We start from the raw sequence: 22413 nt of genomic DNA on the forward strand, positions 1-22413 counted from the left end.
GTGGGATAGGGCTTTTGTAAAAGCCACAGGCTCCATCTTTATGAAGTGATAGGAAGTGGTTTCCAGGATATGCTGTTAAGAATAAAGGTACCATGCAAAAGGGAATATATACCGTCAGTATGAGAAAAAAGGGAAATAAGAATGTAATAGATAAAAACTGATAAAAATATTTGGGTTTCTTTTTTGGGAAAAAAAAGGATAAACCAGAAACTAATTAATTTAGTTAGCCTATTAGAGAGGTAAGGTAGCAGATGGGAGTGGAACTTCTGTGTATCTTTTATTAGTTTATTATTTCCTATTGCTGCTGTAATAAATCACCACAAGTTTAGTGGCTTAAGACAACGTAAGTTTATTATTTTACAGTTCTGGAGGCCAAAAGTCCAAAATGGGCACTAGGCTAAAATTAAGGTATCAGGGGGGCTGCCTTTATTCTGGAAGCTTTAGGAGATAATTTGTTTCCTTGCCAGCTTTCAGAGTCCACCTGCATTCCTTGGCTCATGGCCCTGTTCTGCATCAGCATCTTCAAATAGCTCTCTGAATCTGAACCTTCTGCCTAGCTGGTCTACATTTAAGACCCTTGTGATTACATTTGTATCCATGGGATCCTATAGGATAGTCTCCTTATCTTAAGACCAACTGATCAGCAACCTTAAATCCATCTGTAACCTTAATTCCCCTTTTGCCCTGGAACATTACATGTTCACACCTTCTGGGGATCAGGATATGCACCTTGGGAGTTTGTGTGGGGACATTATTCTGCATGCCATTACCTTTTAAGAATAATTTTACTCTTAAACCATTTAAATATTTATTCAAAAGTTAAGTTGAATCAAAAAGGATAACAAAAGCGAACTCTAAAATGGAATACAAACAGAAACAAATGGGCCTAACTATATATCAAATGGAAATAGAACTGTATATTGGGAAGAAGAAAAGACTGAATTCAACTAAGTTTTGAATACAGGACTCTGCCAATACACCCTTAAAATGAGATCTATTTTAAGGACCAAAGTAATTGCAAAGAAATCTCGATTTTTACTCAGGAAATTTGTTGTTGGTAGTATTTATAGTATAGTGATCTCAAAACTATTTTTTGTGTATTGTAGGATAGTGTAAATGTGTTGTTATGGGGAGACAGAGTGCTCACTCTGGAAGAAGGGAGATAGAAATAGGGAATGCAGGAAGGTAAGAGAGAATCCTGTGGTTTGGGGCTTTTTATGTTTATCTCCTGAAATGGCATAGAAGATTGACACCTCCAGGAGCAATGAGCACATCTAGTACCAGATCTTGATTTCTAAATAGCATTCCTTGATAAAAGAAACCAAGGCTCTTTAAAGAGATGTCTAATTTCAGAGGGAACAGGTATAAAGAACAAGGTAAGCCCACAACACCTAATGGTACCATAAAGTTAGGAAGTGCTCAAAGATTCATGGAGACATATTCGAAAATGAACAAAGGACTCCCACTGGCCCAATGTAGGACATCTGACTATCAAAAAAAACAAATGATAGTAAGATTTTCAATTTAAAAAGGAATCTTTTATGTTAAAATATAGGCATTTGGGGACTTCCCTGGTGGTTCAGAGGCTAAGACTCCGTGCTCCCAATGCAGGGGGCCTGGGTTTGATCCCTGTTCAGGGACCTAGATCCCACAAGCCACAACTAAAAGATCCTGTGTGCCACAATTAAAAAAAAACTATATATATATGTATGTGTATATATATATATATATATATATATATATATATACACATATATATGTATATATATATAGGCATTTGAGGTTGGAGGGGACAGCACTTCTTAAGAAGGGAAGCTAATAAACGTAAAAGAAATAACAAATCTAGAAAGGATAATTGATTATCCTGTTTCAGGCAGGATAATCAATAGATTTTAAAATTATTAGATGCTTTAGAAACCAGCTTCCTTCAGAGAGCAGTGAGATGATATGTTGTTGACATACAGGATATTTACATTTCAAAATATCATCCCCCTGATTACTTATTACAAAAGGAAAATGATTGGTTTGCAAGAGAAACCTGGTCAACATCACCTTAATCGAATGATCAAACTTCACATGACATGAGATGAACTGATATTTTGTGCCTCCTGATGTGATAAAATGGTAGGAATATAATATCAACTATATGGTATTCTTGCCAAGAACACTTGACTCTAATCAGGAGGGGAAAAAATCGGGCAATTACAGATGTAGAACCTCTACATTAAGCCAAATGGAAACCGAAGCATCATAGTGACAATCATGATGCAATTTGTGATCCTCAGTTGAAAATTAAAAAAATAATATCGCTCTGAAACACATTTGGACAATTGAAAACATTTGTATATGGGCTGTACATTAAGTAATATTGTATCAATATTAAATGTCTTGCATATAATGTATTGTGTTCATGTAGGAAAGTGTCTTAGGTGATACATGCTGAAGTATTTGGGGATAAATTCAGCATAATGACGAATTTCAAATGTTTCAGGAAAAAGTATATGTGTAGAAATACATATATGCACATATGAGAGGGGAATGAATGCAGCAAAATGTAAATAACTGGTGAATTTTGGTGAATAGAGCTGTTTTTTATACAACATTTTCAAATTTTCTGTAGGTTTGATTTTTACAGTAACAAGTTGAAGAAAAATTCCTTTATTGGGCCCATGGGCTTCTTGGTACCCTTTGGGCTTATTTTGTTTGTATTTCAAGATGTTGTGAATGTTTTCTTTACTTTTTTTTTTTTAATGTTTCTGGTTATCTATTTGGAAGTGTCTCCCTTGACATCCAGCTCTGAGTCTCTGGGCAGTGTGTTTTTTCAAATGCATATAAATAGAAGAACTTTAATGAAAGCAGTGTCATATGTTAATTACTATGGAGCACCAATTTATAGGAAAAACATTTGAAAATAAAATGGACACATAGTATCTGGTTTATAGATGGCACTCAATATGAGTGTGTTTTGTAAGCTTCTGCATACCATTAAAATACTACCTGATAGCACCAACAAAAGGCACAGATTACCCTTCACAGGTCTGAGGGAGGGCCTGGAAATTTTTTTTTTTTTTTGCTACATTCTTTTGAGCACTGCAGTTCATGTCCCTAGGGAGCCCTGACATGTCTTTAAGGGCTCCCTCCCTCTCAGGACTCAGTCTTATATCCTCCAGGAGAAGTTCCCTTCCCTTGCTTCCTCTTCCATCCTGGTATGTCTTTTACCATCTGCAGTGATTTTCATATAGATTTTCCTCCACTTACGATAGGGTTACATCCTGATAAACCCACTGAAGTTTGAAAATATCTTAAGTAAAAAATGCATTTAATAAACTTAACTTACCAAGCATCATGGCTTCATCTAGCCTACCTTAAACGTACTCAGAACATTTAACATTAGCCTACGGTTGGGCAAAATTAGCTAACACAAAGCCTATTTTATAATCAAGTACTGACTATCTCATGTAAGGTATTGAATACTGTACTGAAAGTGAAAAACAAAATGGTTGTAAGTGTATCAATTGTTTACCCTTGGAATTGTGCAGCTCAAAGACACTGCCCAGCATCACAAGAAAGTATCAGTATCATACCGTATATTGCTAGCCTGGGAAAAGATAAAAATTGGAAGTACGGTTTCTACTGAGTGCGTCTTGCTTTCACACCATCATATTCTACTGAGTGCATCTTGCTTTCACACCATCATAAAGTCAAAAGTCATAAGTCGAACCATCATCAGTAGAAGACCATACACTGGATTTTTCTCCCTTGGTTTCCCGCCTCTCCTCGTGAGCAGCAGATCCAAATTGCTCAGTGTACTTTCGGTGGAGGCACCCTACCCAGCCTCACACCTAACTTCTGCTGCTCATTCAGTATGTGGGACAGGATTTTTTACAACATATAGATATTTTTAAGGTATCTCTGATTTTCCACCAAAAAAAAAAGAAAGAAAAAGTCTCTCTGAGATACTGGGAACGCTGGAGGAAATTCTGAGAATGTAAACCAGATTCATGCCTCCGGGGGTTAAGCAACCAGTTTACCGACGATAGAGGTTAAGGGTGCAGCCCCTGAACTTGGACTACTCAGCCTTGAAGCCAGCCTCTGTGGCTTGAGAGCTATGTGACCTCTGGCTAGTGCTTTAACCTCCCTGAACATAGTTTTCTCTTATGCAAAAAGGGGATATCAGTACCTACCTCAAATGGTTGTATTAAAGGAACTTACATATATAAAGCACCTAGAAAAAATGCCACTAAGGGTTTACTCTCTTCATCATCATCGTTATCTTTCCATGGAACATCAGACCTGGATCAAATTCTGTTTTCAAGATATTAATGATGATCCTGTATAAAAGAACATCTTTCTCACTTTGTGTCTCTCACGAGTTCAGGTTTCCCTGGGACTCCTGCATGGTCATGCTACTCACATCCTGTGGCCTCCAGAGCGCTGGCAGAAATTGGAATCTGTTCTTCCTCCAGAGCGCTTGCCCATTCAGAGTGAAGAGGACTGCCTGCATGGATCTCCCTGAGCTGCTGCGATGGGGAGGCACCACCACCAACCCCAGGAAGAGGGATGGAGAAGAGGAACACCATAGGGTCAACGCTGCCCCCAAGATGATGCTGTGCAAGAAACATTTCTATCACATTAAGATGATCTGTATTAGTAGAGAAAGAGTTGTAAAATATTAAATATTATTAAATGTCACCTGATTTTGTGTTAAATTGTAATACCCTGTTCAATGCCAAAAAAATGCAGACCTTTGGGAATATGAAAATTTTATTCCCATGTCTCAAAGGGATAAATTTTGGATTTTTTACGCATACATATTCTATTGATAGATTTTGATTTTGGAGCTTACTGCTGGAAGAATATGAAGACTAAGATGTGATGGAAGTAAATAACATTACTCAGTTACTCTGAAGATGAAGAAACATTATACACATAGTGTTAGGAATTATAATTGACAGTATCTACAATGCAGTGACTGTCAGGAAGAACAGTAAACTATGATGTAACAATAAAACACTGATTTGCTCAGGTACTGTTTTGGGTGTTTATTATTTGACCTGTAATAATCATCCATTAATAAGGAATACATTCTCTCTTTGGGAAGGGAGGAAGCAATGGGGAATCAATCTCTCAATATTTTCATATAACCAAATCTTTCTTACTGGCCCTTTTTTAATCCAGAACTTCTTAGTGATCTCATGCCTATGCACATTGATGAGTAAACCTATTTGTCAATATTCGGATACTGTTTGGTAAAATGTTCTGAGTGAAATGGAAAAATCACTCTAGATCAAGTTTGATTTTTTTTCCCCTCCCAATGATTTTTCAGTGCTCATGTCTATAATTCTGAAATCACCTATTGAAAAGTGGAGTAATAGTGGCATAATAGATTTTATAATTGTATAGCTAAGGAGGTAAATTCCCTGCATGCTAGTCTATATGTATGAAGCTTTTCTTTTTTCCCTCCCATTGGTTGGAGGTTTGTGCTTATGGAAACTACATCTCTAGCTCAATCTCCTCTGTGTGCCTCGTCTCATTTTCTTTTGTTTCATCAGCAGATAAGATCCCAGACAAGGATTAGTCATCTTTCAAATGTGGATGCAAACTCATTAGCTGGCAGGAACAGAAAGAGCAACAGCAAAAAACATATGCAAAGTAAGAGTATATGTTACTAATAATAATTCATTAGCATCATAATAGCTAGTTCAACACACATCAATGAGTGCTTATATACTAAGGTTGGTCAAAATTATCATTTTATAAAAAATATCTGCTTAATATCTCTCTGTGGGTCTATATTATCCTTATGAGTTAATTTCCATTTCCCTCTCTTCCCCAACTTGAACTTCACACTTTGGCCTTTAACTGCAGATTACCAAATTCTCATTGCTATTTCAAGGCTTGAAACTTTTTTACCTCTCGGTGAAGTGCATCCCCTGGGATTATATGTAAAATGTTGACTGCATAAAAGTATTAAACCTTTAGTTACTAGAACACAGGAAAGTTCGGGGACTATGGAAGACAGGATTGGGGGTGATAATGAGGCAGGACAGAGTAGAGAACAAATAAAGGGGTACCTGGATTAGCTGCTACTTACCCTGGGATGGAAGAATTTGGTATTTTAACAGTTCAGCAAATTGGCTATCAGCCTTACTACCTTATTGACTATTTGTGTCTTCCTATTCAAACTATTAATTCAAGATTGTAAATCTTCAGACAGGAGACAAATGCTCCTTCTATTTAATTTTGTATTCTCAGGCCATCTAGCATATCACCAGCAGAGTTAATTCTTGATGCTTGTTGAACAACTCAGCTCATAAGCTACCTCCTCAAAGATGAAACTCCAGGTAGAGTTTATAACTGTGTTCCCTAGTATGTACTTTCATGAGTGCCTCAATCACTGTCACTATTAACCAACCAAGAAAGAGTTCTTAATTGTCAACACTCCCAGGGCCAGCAAGAGGCAACAGACCCAGGAGCCCAGTCTTTCTGTGAAAAAGGCCTATTAGCTTATATTCATAGTTATGACCTGAGGGACAGGATTCTAATTAAACACACATATAAGGGCTGACTGGAATCCTTTCCAGAGACCTCAGAGGGCCGGCACTATCTTTGCACTCTCCCTCTGTCATGTTGCAGAGCACCAGTATCCCTCAGAGAAGAGCCCTATGCATGTCTGGTGCCCTGGTTTTTGTGACTGCCACCCATGGGACACCCTTTGATCACCAGCTCTGGTGGCCAGCAGGGCTGGCATTCATGTGTCCCATGGGACTACAATAATTGGAGAGTCACTTCTTGGCTGGCTACCAACCCCAGGGCACTGCACAGTCAGGAGACTGAAACCTGCACCCAGTCTTTCTGTGACAGAGGCCTATTTGCTTGACCTGGAACTTTATTCTGAGGGCAGGGATCTGGTTTAGCACACATCTAGGGGCCTACTGAGTTAAGAACAGCATGGACAGAGGTGGGTGGATGCCATATTTGTGCTCTCCCTCTGCCTCATTCCAGGTTACCAGCATGTCCCGGAAGACAGCTTGTCTGGCACCCTGATTTTTGTAATTGCCACCCAGAAGACTCCTCTAGATTTCCTGGCCCTGGTGGCCAGTGAGATTTATGCTTGTGACCCCACAGGACTACATGTATTTACGTACTTTAAAAGCTGCTGCCTGAGGGCCTGGCTTCCAAACCACTTGAATCTAGGTACTGACAGATACTCCCCTCCACTGACAGGTCTTGGCACACCCTCAACTACAAGGAGCCACTAAAAATAAAACAGGCTGCATGAACAATCACAAAGGATTGACAGACAACCAAGAGCTAAGGCAAAGTAGAACAATAAGTTTCATCTCCTACACAAGGCCACTCCTTTAAGACTGAGAGAGATGGTTGTTTTATTTAGTGCATAGAAACCGACACAGAGAGTCGAGGAAAATGAAGAAATAGGAATATATTCCAAATGAAAGAACAAGATAAAACCTCAGAAAAAGTCAATAATGAAACAGATGAGTGATTTACCTGAAAAAAATTTCAAAATAGTGGTAATAAAGATGGTCACCAAACTTGGGAGAAGAAAGAATGAACCCAACAAAGAGACAGAAAATATACAAAAGTGCCAAAGAGAAGTCACAGAGCTGAAGAATATAATAACTGAACTGAAAAATACACTAGAGGGATTTAACAGCAGACTAGATAAAATGAAAGAAAGGATCAATGGAATTGAAGACAGAGTGGTGGAACTCACACAATAGGAGCAGCAAAAAGAATAAAGAATGAGAAAAAGTAGAGATAGTTGAAGGGGCTTATGGGACAACATCAAGAAGACCAACATTTTCATTATAAGGGTCCCAGAAGGAGAAGAGAGAGGAGAAAACTCATTTGAATAATGCCTGAAAACTTTCCTAACCTGGGGAAGGAAACAGATATCCAGATCAAGAAAACCCAGAAAGTTCCAAAAAAGATGAACTCAAATAGACCCACATCAAGACACATTATAATTAAACTGTCGAAAGTTAAAGACAAGAAGAGAATCCAAGCAGCAAGAGACAAATAACTTATGCTATGCACAAGGCCACCCCCATAAGATCATCAGCAGATTTTTCAGCAGAAACTTTGTAGGCTAGAAGGGAGTGACACAGTATACTCAAAATGCTGGGGAAAAAACAAAAAAACAAAAGAACAACTTCCAATCAAGAATACTCCACCTGGCAAAGTTGTCGAAGGAGAGGTAAAGAGTTTTCCAGACAAGCAAAAGATAAAGGAGTTCATTGTCACTAAACCAGCCTTACAAGAAAAGTTAAGGAGACTTCTTTAAGCTGAAATGAAATGGTGCTAATTAGTAACAGGAAAACATATGAAAGTATAAATCTCATGGGAGAAGTTAAATATATAGTAAAATTCAGAATAATGTAAAGGTGGTGGCTGAATCACTTATAAAGCTAGTATGAAGGTTAAAAGACAATGGTAATAAAAATAACTATAGCTACAACAATTAGTTAAAGGATACACAAGATAAAAAGATGTAAAATGTGACATCAAAACTATAAAACATGGGGGGGAATAAAAATATAAAAAGCTGTAGATGGCATTCAAACTTAACTTGTTTTATGTAAACCTCATGATAACCACAAAGCAAAAACCTAGACACATAAAAGGAAAATAGAAAAGAAACTAAGCACACCATTACAGAAAATCATCAAGTCACAAAGGAAGAGAGCAAGAGAAGAAGAAAGACACAGAGGAACTATGAAACATCCAGAAAACAATTAACAAAATGGGAATAAGTACAAACCTATCAATAATTATTTTAAATGTAAATGTCTTTTGATTGGAGAATTTAGTCCATAGAGTGGCTGAATGGATTAAAAAAAGAAAAAAAGACCCATCTATAGGCTTCCTACAAGATACTAACTTGAGATGTAAGACACACTGAAAATTATAAGACATTGATGGGAAAAATTGATGAAGACACAAATGAAAAGATATCCAGTGCTTATGGATTGGAAACATTAATATTGTTAAAATGTCTATACTACCCAAAGCAATCTATAGATTTAATGCAATCCCTGTCAAAAGATGCATGGCATTTTTCACAGAACTAGAACAAATATTCCCAAAATTCATATGGAACCATAAAAGAGCCTGAATTGCGAAAGCAACCTTGAGAAAAAAGAACAAAGCTGGAGGTTTCACACTTCCTGACTTCACACTATACTCAAAACTACAGTCATCAAAACAGTACAGTACTGGCACAAAAAGAGACACATAGATCAGTGGAACATAATAGAAATCCCAGAAATAAACCTATTCACTTATGGTCAGTTAATCAATGGAGAAAAGACAGTCTCTTCAATAGGTGGTACTGGAAAAACTGGACAGTTACATGTAAAAAAATGAGATTAGAACATTTCTCCTATCAAACTTTCAATGGCATTTTTCACAGAAATAGATCAAAAAATCCTAAAATTTATAAAGAACCACAAAAGACCCTGAATATTCAAAAGCAATCTTGAGAAAGTACAAAGCTTGAGCCATCATCCTTCTTGACTTCAAACTATATATCAAAGCTATAGTAATCAAAACAGTATGGTACTAGCATAAAAAAGACACATAGATCAATGGAACAGAATAGACAGCCCAAAAATAAACCCATACATATATGGTCAATTAGTTTATGACTAAAGGAGCTAAGAATATACAATAGTTTCCAGGACAGTTTTTCAATAAATGGTGTTGGGAAAACTGGACAGCCACACACAAAAGAATGAAACTGGACCACCATCTTACACCATACACAAAAGTTGCCTCAACACGGATTAAAAACTTAAATGTAATATCTGAAACCATTAAAAGAAAACATAGGTGGTAAGTTCCTTGACATTGGTCTTGGTGATGATTTTTTGGATTTGACACCAAAAGCAAAGGCAACCAAAGCAAAAATAAACAAGTGGGACTACATCAAACTAAAAGCTCTGCACAGCAAAGGAAACCATCAACAAAAGAGAAAGTCAACCTACCGAATGGGAGAAAATATTTGCAAATCATATATCTGATAAGGGCTTAATATCCAGAATATATTTTTTTAAAAACTCAACAGCAAAAAAATCCAATTAAAAAATGGGCAAAGGCTCTGAATAGACATTTTTCCAAAGAAGACATACAGATGAACAACAGGTACAAGCACATATAAAGGGGCTCAACATCACAATCATCAGGGAAATGAAAATCAAAACCACAATGAGATATCACCTACCACCAGTTAAAATGTCTACCAAAAAGAAAAGAAATAAATGTTGGCAAGGATGCAGAAAAAAGGGAACTCTTATGCACTGTTGGTGGGAATGTAAATTGGTGCAGCTGCTATGGAAAACAATATGTACATTCCTCAGAAAATTACAACTACCATATGATCCAGCAATTCTGCTTCTGGGTATTTAATCTGAAGGAAACAAAAATACTAACTCAAAAAGATATAGGCACCCCTATTTTTATTGCAGTATTATTACAATAGACAAGACTTGGATACAACCTAAGTATCCACTAACAGATGAATAGATAGAGAAAATGTGGTATATATATCCAATGGAATATTATTCAACCATTTTGAAAAAGGAAATCTTGTCATTTATGGCAACATAAACCTTGAGGACATTATACTAAGTGAAATAATTCAGACAGGAAAAGACAAATATTGTATGATTTCACTTATATGTGAAAACCAAAAAAAAAAAAAAAAAAAGACAGAAAAAAAGGAAAAAACAAGCTCATAGATTCAGAGAACAGATTGGCAGTTGCCAGAGGTGGGGGCAGGCAGGCAGTGGTGAGGTGTGAAATGGATACAGGGTGTCAAAAGTACAAACTTTCAGTTATAAGTCATGGAGATGCAATGTACAGCATGGTGACTACAGCTAATGATACTGTATGCCATATATAAAAGTTGTTTCAGAGAATAAATCTTAAAAGTTCTTATCACAAGAAAAAAATTATAACTATGTATGGTGGTGGATGTTAACTTATTGTGTTGATCGTTTCATAATACATGGAAATATTGAGTCATCATGTTGCATGCCTGATACCAATATAATGCTATATGTCAATTATACCTCAATTAAAAAAAATTTGAAGACACCCATTTCTCCAATTTGGGTTTTGATTTCTTGTTATCTTTTAAATTCTCTCCTCTCCTGCTAAATTTAAGAAGTGAAAGTGATCCAAACTATAAATTTCTCACCAAGAGCTGCCTTCCTACACTACCAGTTTTCCTTCTTAAACACATGGGAATAAAGCTCTTAAAAATTTATATTTTAAAAGTCAGAAATCTCTCGAGCATCTCTCTTACAACTGACTTCCTTACAACAAAATCCTCAGCAATGTCCTTATTTTGCCACAGTCACTCTTTCCTTCATTCGTATGGCAGAGGCTTTAAGCAGTTCACCAAAATCATTTACCTCTTTTTCCTAGAAATACCACTAAATTATGTTCTCCAGGTTCCCCTGCAGTTAGTTATGACCATGTTTCTGAGTTCTTGCCAACTCAGATTATGATTAAAAGTGATTAATGTATCTGGCACATAAAACCTTTCATGGGCTCCTCCAGCCTCTTCCCATGTCTTCCGGTGGGAGGCTTATGATTATAAGACCTTAAGGGTAACAGAAGCACATGATGGAAAATGTCTGGGTCCCTGAGTGACTATCTGAAAAAAGGCCAACACAACTGAAACATTTTCCCTGGACTATTAAGTGAGCAAGAAACACATTTCTATTCTGTAAAGTCATTGAGATGTTGAAGTCTGTTAACACAACTACGTCCCCCTTAACTAACATAGGTTAATTAATAGAGATTCCTACAGTGAAGGATTCCTAGTATAGCTTAAAGGACTGTCTCTGAGTTAGCTCTTCTTTGAGTCAAGACTATCATGCCTCTCTTTCAAAGGTTAAGGTCTCTATCTCCAAAATTTGATAACAAATTTCATATGCATTTCAGTCTCAAAATCAGCTGATTACTTAATTTTTGATCTTCAAATAGGAAAGACAACATTACGAAGCCATTCTAGTATATTGACAGTTGGAAAGATTATAGAATGGACACTTTCACCTGGCAGGGCAAAATGGGAAGGGTATCAAATTCACCTGGGAAAATATATCAAATTCAGGAGGAATTTGTTATGTTAAATAGTTTACACGATGACAGAGATTCAATTTGGGCTTTTACATTAGTTTGATCTTATTGACATTTAAGTTGAAGGTACAGTAAGTTTTTCATTACTTTATATACTTTAAATCACAAGATTAGCAAGTCTTTAATCAGTCCTACTCACAGGGTGGTATCCAATCCTCAGCTGCAAAGAGTCCAGATCCACCCACTAGCGAGATGGGAGTACATACAAAGAAACTGAGGACCCTAGTAAGAGGTTTCATATCCGAACATAGCATCCAAGGGCTGACAAGAAGTGAGGTCCCACTGACATTCTCCAATGCAGGCCTCTAGTTCTACTCTTTTCAGTCTTCTCACAAAACATATATCCTCTATTTTGGGTGAAACATTACTTCTTCAAGGAGAATGGGAGCCGTAAGCATACATATTTTCCCCTCAGATCATCCTTTTGGAACCCCATTCCTCCTTTTTGAAAGAACAAAATACTTCTCACCAATTTTCTCATATTGTTGCAGTTTCTGTGGTCTTTATACAGAGCTTTACTCTCTCTGGGCGATGTCATAGATAAAAACGCTGCCCAGACTCAAAACCACAAGCATGTCTCTATCCCTCTCCTAGTATATTTATCTAATTCATCTATTCACCTTCTTCGAAGATTACTTCATACCCTCTCCACTTTTACACCTTCTCCTAATGCTCTCCCTGAACTAATGATCTTGCTTCCAATTTAATGAGAATATATAAGGAATAAGAAGAGGACTTCATCAGTCTGCCATAACCATGTCTAACAGCCTATGTGTACCTGTATCCATGTATTCTGCTTCCTGACTGTCTGATAAACTAATTAAAATGCAGCTTTCCATTTCAGAAAATTGAATCCATGACTAGGAAGATAAATCTGAAAATATATTCAGACTACAGTACAAATTACTTTAAAAATGTATCTATAAGAATTCTCTTTTGTCCACTTTGTATTAGATCCAAGCCCTTCTACCTAGTCAAGGAAATTACTCTTGTAATTGACCCCCCTCTCTACATTACCAATTTTTCCTTTCTCCGCAGCATTCCCATCAGCATATAAATATGCTGTAATTTCTCCCACCTGACAACTCTTTCCATTGACACATGCCCCCTTGTACTCTACTCACTCTCTTCAATCCCTTCTCCTTTTAGAAAACAACTCCTCAAAAGAGTTGTCCACACTCTCTGTCTCTATTTCTTCCTTTCTGATTCCCTTTGAAACCAAATCCATTCAAGCTTTGACCCCTACCACTCAACTAGAACTTTTTGTGTTAAGGTCACCAGAGACCTCCAATATGCCAAAGACAATTCACAGCCTTCATTTAACTTGACCTTTCAACAACATTTGATATTGCTTTCCACTCCCACCCTTATATATTTTATTCACTTGCCTCCTGGGGATTGACTATCTCTTGGTATCCCTATAGTTCACTAACAATTCCTACTCAGTAGCCTTGGTAGGTTCCTTCTCACCTTGTCAACTTCTAACTATTAGCATCCTCTAGGGATCTTTCAACCTCTTCTGTCTATGATCATTCTATTGACAACCCCTGAGCCTTGGAGAGAAAAAGCTTTCTGCCCAGGCTGCTGTGAGCCCTGTAGCCATCTGAGAATCACAACTAGAAAAATACTGCATTGCAAGTATTTTCTCCCATTCCACTGATTACTTTATCATTTTGTTGATTGCTTCCTTTGCTCTGCAGAAACTTTTTTTTTTTTTTTGAGGTACGCGGGCCTCTCACTGCTGTGACCTCTCCCATTGTGGAGCACAGGCTCCGGACATGCAGGCTCAGAGGCCATGGCTCACGGGCCCAGCCACTCCGTGGCATGTGGGATCTTCCCAGACTGCAGCACGAACCCGCGTCCCCTGCATCAGCAGGCGGACTCTTAACCACTGCACCACCAGGGAAGCCCCAGAAACTTTTTAGTTTGATGTAGTCCTACATGTTTTTAGCTTAATTATGGTAATCATTTCACAATGTATATCAAATCATCACATTGTGCACCTTAAATATATACAATTTTTATTTGTCAATCATACCTTAATGAAGCTGGAAATAAATGAAGAGGAAAATACAGTTTTCACTTTTCAGAGGAAAATACAGTTTTCACTTTTCAAAACTAAATATGAGTATCAAAATCACCTAGAAGGGCTTCCCTGGTGGTGCAGTGGTTAAGAGTCCACCTGCTGATGCAGGGGACGTGGGTTCGTGCCACGGTCTGGGAAGATCCCACATGCCGCGGAGCGGCTGGGCCCGTGAGCCATGGCCACTGAGCCTGCGCATCCAAAATCACCTGGAAAAATCTTCTCAAATCTTATGTCCAGAGAAAAGATCACTCCAAAATATTCATTGAGTGAAGAAACCTGAATTTCCTATTATATTTTTTATTTTAATTAAATGTAAAGCACCAAGCACCACTTATTTCTTTAGTGAGGTATCTTTTTTGTAGAATAGAAAAATGAGACTAATTCTACACCCACTCCCACAACCATCAATATAATGACAATGGTGATAGACATATTATGGCTATGTAGGAGGATGTAATTATTTTTAGGAAATATATGTGGAAATATATCAGGTTAAAGTATTCTACAAAAATGTTTAAATTCTTGAATATAAATGAGGGGCATATACGGACCCATTGCATTGTTCTTCCAATTTTTCTACAGGTTTGAAAGTTTTCAACATTTTAAAAATGAGAGAAGAAAAGGCTGAGTCAAGACGGCATACTAGGAGGACGTGGAATTTGCGTCTCCTCACAACAATGGCACCTACCAGGCACCGGTGGGGGACCATGGACACCTAAGGGGACAGGAGGAACCCCAGCGATGGGGTAGGACGAGGGGCATGGGGGAAGTGAAGGGGGAGGAGAAGTGGAGGTGGGATGGGACTGGCATCCCTGAGGGGCAGCTGGGGGAAGGGAAGGGACCCCATGCCCGAAGGGGGAAATTGGGGAGCCATTGGGAGGGCAGAGGATCAAAAGGGAGCATGGCCAGGTTTCTCCTGCCCATTTGGACTCCCAGGAACCTGTAGAGATCCCAGGCCTGATCCTCTGACCATCTAGGCCCCCTCCACCCACTCGGGTCCTGAGGGAGTGGGAGAGATGGAAGGGGGAGCAAAAGTAAAGGCTGGACCTCTGGGACCAGGACCCCTGAGGAATGACTGCAGAAGGGAAGGAGTTCCCACACTCAGAGGGACCCACCCACGGTTAGGGGTCCAGCAGCGATGGGGAAGACCCTGGGGGATACAGTGGGGGAGGGCTGCAAAGGAACAGAAGGGAACAGGGCCAGTGCTTTCCCTGTCCACTTAGGCACAGGGAAGCCTGTTGGGCTCCCAGGCCTAATCCTCTGCCCTCGGAGCCTCCCTCCTGCAGCTTAGAGCCCAAGCACCTCCCCTACATCCCCACCTAGGGCCCTACCTCTACATTCGGAGACTCCCTCCAACGCACTGGGCCTAAACCCCACCCACACACCGTCACTCATGGTCCTACCTCCAAACTCTGGAACCCCACACTCCAGAGGCCCTCCTTTCCATGTGCTGCCTCTCCCATTCTGTGCAGGTCCTAAGAAAAGGCCCCGCACCACGCTCAAATGTCACCACCCCACCCACCTAGGTCCCACACCACCATAAACCCCACCCCTGCCTAAGTTCCACCCCCACCTAAACTCCGGCCCCATAGCCAAGGTTTTTTTTTTTTTCTTTTTCTTTTCCTTTTTCCTCTTTCAGATTGGGGTTCTGTTTTACCTTCTTGATTCATTGTTGTTGATACTTTTATATTTTCATTTTTCCTAATTAATCTTTTATTTTTCTAATTTTATTTTATTCTTTATACTTTGTTAGTGATCTCTCCTTTTGGCTTGTTCCCTCTTTCCTTTTTTTTTCCTTTTTCAGTTGTGGTTTTATTTTACTTTGTTGCACTTTTTCCAATGACAGTTTTATTTATCCTAATATATTTTTTATCTTTCCAATTTTATTTTGTTTTTTATTCTTCGATATTTTACTGCTCCATTTTATTTTCTTTCCTCCTTTTTTTTTTTTTTTAACCACAAAACGAAGCTTGCAGGACCTTGGTTCCCAGCGGGCAGGTAGGGCCCAAGCTCCTGTGGTGGGAGCTCCAAGTCCAAACCGCTGGGCTAACAGAGAACCTCAGACACCAGGGAATGTCAGCTGGAGTGAGGGCCCCCAGAAGTCCTCATCTCAGCACCAAGACCCAGCTGTATCCAACTGCCTGCAAACGTCACGGCTGGACCTCTCAGGCCAAACAACGAGTAAGACAGGAATACAGCACCACCCATTAAAAAAAAAAAGAAAGAAACAACAAAGAACTACGTTACAATTGAAGGAGAAAGGTAAAAACCTACAATACCAAATAAATGAAGACAAAATAGGCAATATACCTGAAAAAGAATTCAGAGTAATGATAGTAAAGATGATCCAAAATCTTGGAGACAGAATGGAGAAAATACAAGAAACGTTTAACAAGAATCTAGAAGAATTAAAGAGCAAACAAACAGTGATGAAAAACACAATTACTGAAATTAAAAAGACTCTAGAAGGAATCAATAGCAGAATAACTGAGGCAGAAGAACAGATAAGTGACCTGGAAGATAAAATCGTGGAAATAACTACCACAGAGCAGAATAAAGAAAAAAGAATGAAAAGAATTAAGGACAGTCTCAGATACCACTGGGACTACATTAAACACACCAACATTCAAATTATAGGGGTCCCAGAAGAAGAACAAAAAAACAAAGGGTCTGAGAAAATATTTGAAGACATTATAGTTGAAAACTTCCCTAACATGGGAAAGGATATAGTCAATCCACTCCAGGAAGTACAGAGAGTACCATAAAGGATAAACCCAAAGAGGAACACACTGAGACACATATTAATCAAACTATGAAAATTAAATACAAAGAAAAAATATTAAAAGTAGCAAGGGAAGAGCAACAAATAACATATAAGGAAATCCCCATGAGGTGAACAGCTGATTTCTCAGCAGAAACCCTGCAAGCCAGAAGGGAGTAGCAGAACATATATAAAGTGATGAAAGGGAAAACCCTACAAAAAAGATTACCCTACCCAGCAAGGATCTCATTCAGATTTGATGGAGAAATTAAAACCTTTACAGATAAGCAAAACTTAAGAGAATTCAGCACTATCAAACCAGCTTTACAGCAAATGCTAAACGAACTTCTCTAGGCAGGAAACACAAGAGAAGGAAAAGACCTACAAAAATAAACCCAGAACAATTAAGAAAATGGTAATAGGAACATACATATCAATAATGACCTTAAATGTAAATGGATTGAATGTTCAAAACAAAAGACACAGACTGGCTGAATGGATACAAAAACAAGACCCATCTATAGGCTGTCTACAAGAGACCCACTTCAGACCTAGGGACACATACAGACTGAAAGTGAGGGGATGGATAAAGATATTCCATGCAAATGGAAATCAAAAGAAAGCTGGAGTAGCAATTCTCATATCAGACAAAATAGACTTTAAAATAAAGACTATTATGAAAGACAAAGGACAGTATATAATGATCTAGAGATCAATCCAATAAGAAGATATAACAATTGTAAATATTTATGTACCCAACGTAGGAGCACTGCAATACATAAGGCAAATGCTAACATCCATAAAAGGGGAAATCGAAAGCAAATACAATAATAAGAGTAGCGGATTTTAACACCCACTTTCACCAATGGACAGATCATCCAAAATGAAAATAAATAAGGAAACACAAGCTTTAAATGACACATTAAACAGGATAGACTTAATTGATATTTATAGGACATTCCATCCATAAACAACAGAATACACATTCTAGTCAAGTGCTCATGGAACATTCTCCAGGATAGATCATATCTTGGGTCACAATTCAAGCCTTGGTAAATTTAATAAAACTGAAATCATATGAGGTAACTTTTCCAACTACAATGCTATGAGACTAGATATCAATTACAGGAAAAAAACTGTAAAAAATACAAACAAATGGAGGCTAAACAGTACATTACTAAATAACCAAGAGATCACTGAAGAAATCAAAGAGGAAATCAAAAAATACCTAGAAAAAAATGACAATGAAAACACGATGACCCAAAAACTATGGGATGCAGCAAAATCAGTTCTAAGAGGGAGTTTATAGCAATACAATCCTACCTCAAGAAACATCTCAAATAAACAACCTACCCTTACACCTAAAGCAATTAGAGAAAGAAGAACAAAAAAACCCAAAGTTAGCAGAAGGAAAGAAATCATAAAGATCAGAAATAAGTGAAAAAGAAATGAAGGAAACTATAGCAAAGATCAATAAAACTAAAAGCTGGTTCTTTGAGAAGATAAACAAAATTGATAAATCATTAGCCAGACTCATCAAGAAAAAAAGGGAGAAGACTCAAATCAACAGAATTAGAAATGAAAGACGAGAAGTAACAACTGACAGTGCAGAAATACAAAGGATCATGAGAGATTACTACAAGCAATTGTATGCCAATAAAATGGACAACCTGGAAGAAATAGACAAATTCTTAGAAAAGCACAACCTTCTGACACTGACCCAGTAAGAAATAGAAAATATAAACAGACCAATCACAGCACTGAAATTGAGAGTGTGATTAAAAATCTTCCAACAAACAAAAGCCCAGGACCAGATGGCTTCACAGGCGAATTCTATCAGACATTTAGGGAAGAGCTAACACCTACCCTTCTCAAACTCTTACAAAATATAGCAGAGATTGGAACACTCTGCAACTCATTCTACGAGGCCACCATCACCCTGATACCAAAATCAGAAAGAGATATCACAAAAAAAGAAAACTACAGGCCAATATCTCTGATGAACACAGATGCAAATATCCTCAACAAAATACTAGCAAACAGAATCCAACAGCACATTAAAAGGATCATACACCATGATCAAGTCGGGTTTATCCCAGGAATGCAAGGATTCTTCAATATATGCAAATCAATCAATGTGATAAACCATATTAACAACTTGAAGGAGAAAAACCGTATGATCATCTCAATAGATGCAGAAAAAGGTTTTGAAAAATTCAACACCCATTTATGATAACAACTCTCCAGAAAGTAGGCATAGAGTGAACTTATCTCAACATAATAAAGGCCATATATGACAAACCCACAGCCAACATCATTCTCAATGGTGAAAATCTGAAACCATTTCCTCTAAGTTCAGGAATAAGACAAGGTTGTCCATTTACCACTATTATCCAACATAATTTTGGAAACTTTAGCCACAGCAATCAGAAAAGAAAAAGAAATAAAAGGAATCCAAACTGGAAAAGAAGACGTAAAAGTGTCACTGTTTGCAGATGACATGATACTATACATAGAGAATCCTAAAGATGCCACCAGAAAACCATGAGGGCTAATCAATGAATTAGGTAGAGTAGCAGGATACATAATTAATGCCCAGAAATCTCTTGCATTCCTATACACTGATGATGAAAAATCTGAAAGAGAAATTATGGAAAAACTCCCATTTCCCATTGCAACAAAAAGAATAAAATACCTGGGAATAAACCTACCTAAGGAGACATAACACCTGTATGCAGAAAACCATAAGACACTGATGATCAAAATTAAAGATGATAGCAACAGATGGAGAGATATACCACACTCTTGGATTGGAAGAATCAACATTGTGAAAATGACTATACTACCCAAAGCAATTTACAGATTCAATGCAATCCCTATCAAACTACCAATGTCATTTTTCACAGAATTACAACAAAAAAAATCACAATTTCTATGGAAAAACAAAAGACCCCGAATAGCCAAAGCCATCTTGAGAAAGAAAAACGGAGCTGGAGGAATCAGGCTCCCTGACTTCAGACTATACTAAAAATCTACAGTAATCAAGACAGTATAGTACTGGCACAAAAACAGAAATATAGATCAATGGAACAGGACAGAAACCCCAAATATAAACCCATGCACATATGGTTGTCTTATCTTTGAAAAAGGAGGCAAAAATATACAATGGAGAAAAGACAGCCTCTTCAATAAGTGGTGCTGGGAAAACTGGACAGCTGCATATAAAAGAATGAAATTAGAACACTCTCTAACACCACACACAAAAATAAACTCAACATGGATTAAAGACCTAAATGTAAGGCCATTTACTATAAAACTCTTAGAGGAAAACAAAGGCAGAATATTCTATGATATAAATCACAGCAAGATCTTTTTTGACCTACCTCCTAGAGAAATGGAAATAAAAACAAAAATAAACAAATGGGACCTAATGAAACTTCAAGGATTTTGCATAGCAAAGGAAACCATAAACAAGACAAAGACAACCTTCAGAATGGGAGAAAATATTTGTAAATGAACCAACAGACAAGGATTAATCTCCAAAATATACAAGCAGCTCATGTAGCTCAATATCAAAAAAACAACACAATCCAAAAATGGGCAGAAGATCTAAATAGACATTTGTCCAAAGAGGATATACACATTGCCAACAAACACATGAAAAAATGCTCAACATCACTGATAATTAGAGAAATACAAATCAAAACTACAATGAGGTATCACCTCACACTAGTCAGAATGTCCATCATCAAAAAATCTACAAACAATAAATGCTGGAGAGGGTGTGGAGAAAAGGGAACCCTCTTGCACTGTTGGTGGGAATGTAAATTGATACAGCCACTATGGAGAACTGTATGGAGGCTCCTTAAAAAACTACAAATAGAACTACCATATGACCCAGCAATCCCACTACTGGGCATATTCCCTGAGAAAACCATAATTCAAAAGGAGTCATGTACCACAATGTTCATTGCAGCACTATTTATAATAGCCAGGACATGGAAGCAGCCTAAGTGTCCATCACAAACGAATGGATAAAGAAGATGTGGCACATATATACAATGGAATATTATTCAGCCATAAAAAGAAATGAAATTGAGTTATTTGTAGTGAGGTGGATGGACCTAGATTCTGTCATACAGAGTGAAGTAAGTCAGAAAGAGAAAACAAATACCCTATGCTAACACATATGTATGTAATCTAAAAATATATATATATTTGTGATGAACCTAGGGCCAGGACAGGAATAAAGACACAGACATAGAGAATGGACTTGAGGACATGGGGAGATGGAAAGGTAAGCTGGGATGAAGTGAGAGAGTAGCACTGACATATATACACTACCAAATGTAAAACAGATAGCTATTGGGAAGCAGCTGCAAGGCACAGGGAGATCAGCTCAGTGCTTTGTGACCATGTAGAGGGGTGGGATAAGGAGGGTGGGAGGTATATGCAAGAGGGAGGGGATTTGGGGATATACATATGCATATAGCTGATTCACTTTGTTATACAGCAGAAACTAACACAACTCTGTAAAACAATTATACTGCAATAAAGATGTTAAAAAAAGAAACAAATGGGAAGAGCTTCAAGATGGCAGAAGAGTAAGACGCGATCACCTTCCAGAACACCCACTGAATGCTGGCAGAAGACCTAAGACTTCCCAAAAGGCAAGAAACTCCCCACGTACCTGGGTACGGCAAAAGAAAAAAGAAAAAACAGAGACAAAAAACAGGGGCGGGACTTGCACCTCAGGGAGGGAGCTGTGAAGGAGGAAAGGTTTCTACACATTAGGAAGCCCCTTCACGGGCAGAGACTGCTGGGGAGTCGGAGGAGGGAAGCTTCAAAGCCACGGAGGGGAGCGCAGCAACACGGGTGCGGAGGGCAAGGCAGAGGGATTCCCGCACAGAGGATCAGTGCCGACCAGCACTCACCAGCCCTAGAGGCTTGTCTGCTCACCCACAGGGTCGGGTCGGGGCTGGGATCTAAGGCTCCGGCTTCGGAGTTCAGATCCCAGGGAGAGGACTGGGGTTGGCTGCATGAACACAGCCTGAAGTGGGCTAGTGCGCCACAGCTGGCCGGAGGGAGTAGGGGGAAAAAGTCTGGAGCTGCTGAAGAGGCAAGAGACTTTTTCTTGCCTCTTTGTTTCCTGGTGCGCAAGGAGAGGGAATTAAGAACAACGCTTAAAGGACCTTCGGAGACAGGCGCGAGCTGCGGCTATCAGCATAGACCCCAGAGATGGGCATGAGACTCTAAGGCTGCTGCTGCCACCACAAAGAAGCCTGTTTGCAACCACAGGTCACTATCCACACATCCCCTCCCAGGAGCCTGTGCAGCCCGCCACTGCCAGGGTCCTGTGATGCAGTGACAACTTCCCCGAGAGAAAGCACGGCGC

General features: G+C 38.5%; 1 protein-coding gene across 1 annotated transcript in view; it reads left to right on the top strand.

Moving 5' to 3' along the window:
* IMMP2L (inner mitochondrial membrane peptidase subunit 2) overlaps window positions 1-5029 on the top strand; it is a 910414-nt gene extending 905385 nt beyond the window's left edge. The window contains exon 7 of the mRNA XM_004269889.3: window positions 4379-5029. Coding sequence (XP_004269937.1) covers window positions 4379-4516 — 138 coding nt within the window. The 3' untranslated portion in view covers window positions 4517-5029. The remainder of the gene's footprint in view (window positions 1-4378) is intronic.
* Window positions 5030-22413: the final 17384 nt, after the last annotated feature.

Source organism: Orcinus orca, chromosome 9, assembly GCF_937001465.1.
Source record: "Orcinus orca chromosome 9, mOrcOrc1.1, whole genome shotgun sequence".
Lineage (NCBI taxonomy): Eukaryota > Metazoa > Chordata > Mammalia > Artiodactyla > Delphinidae > Orcinus > Orcinus orca.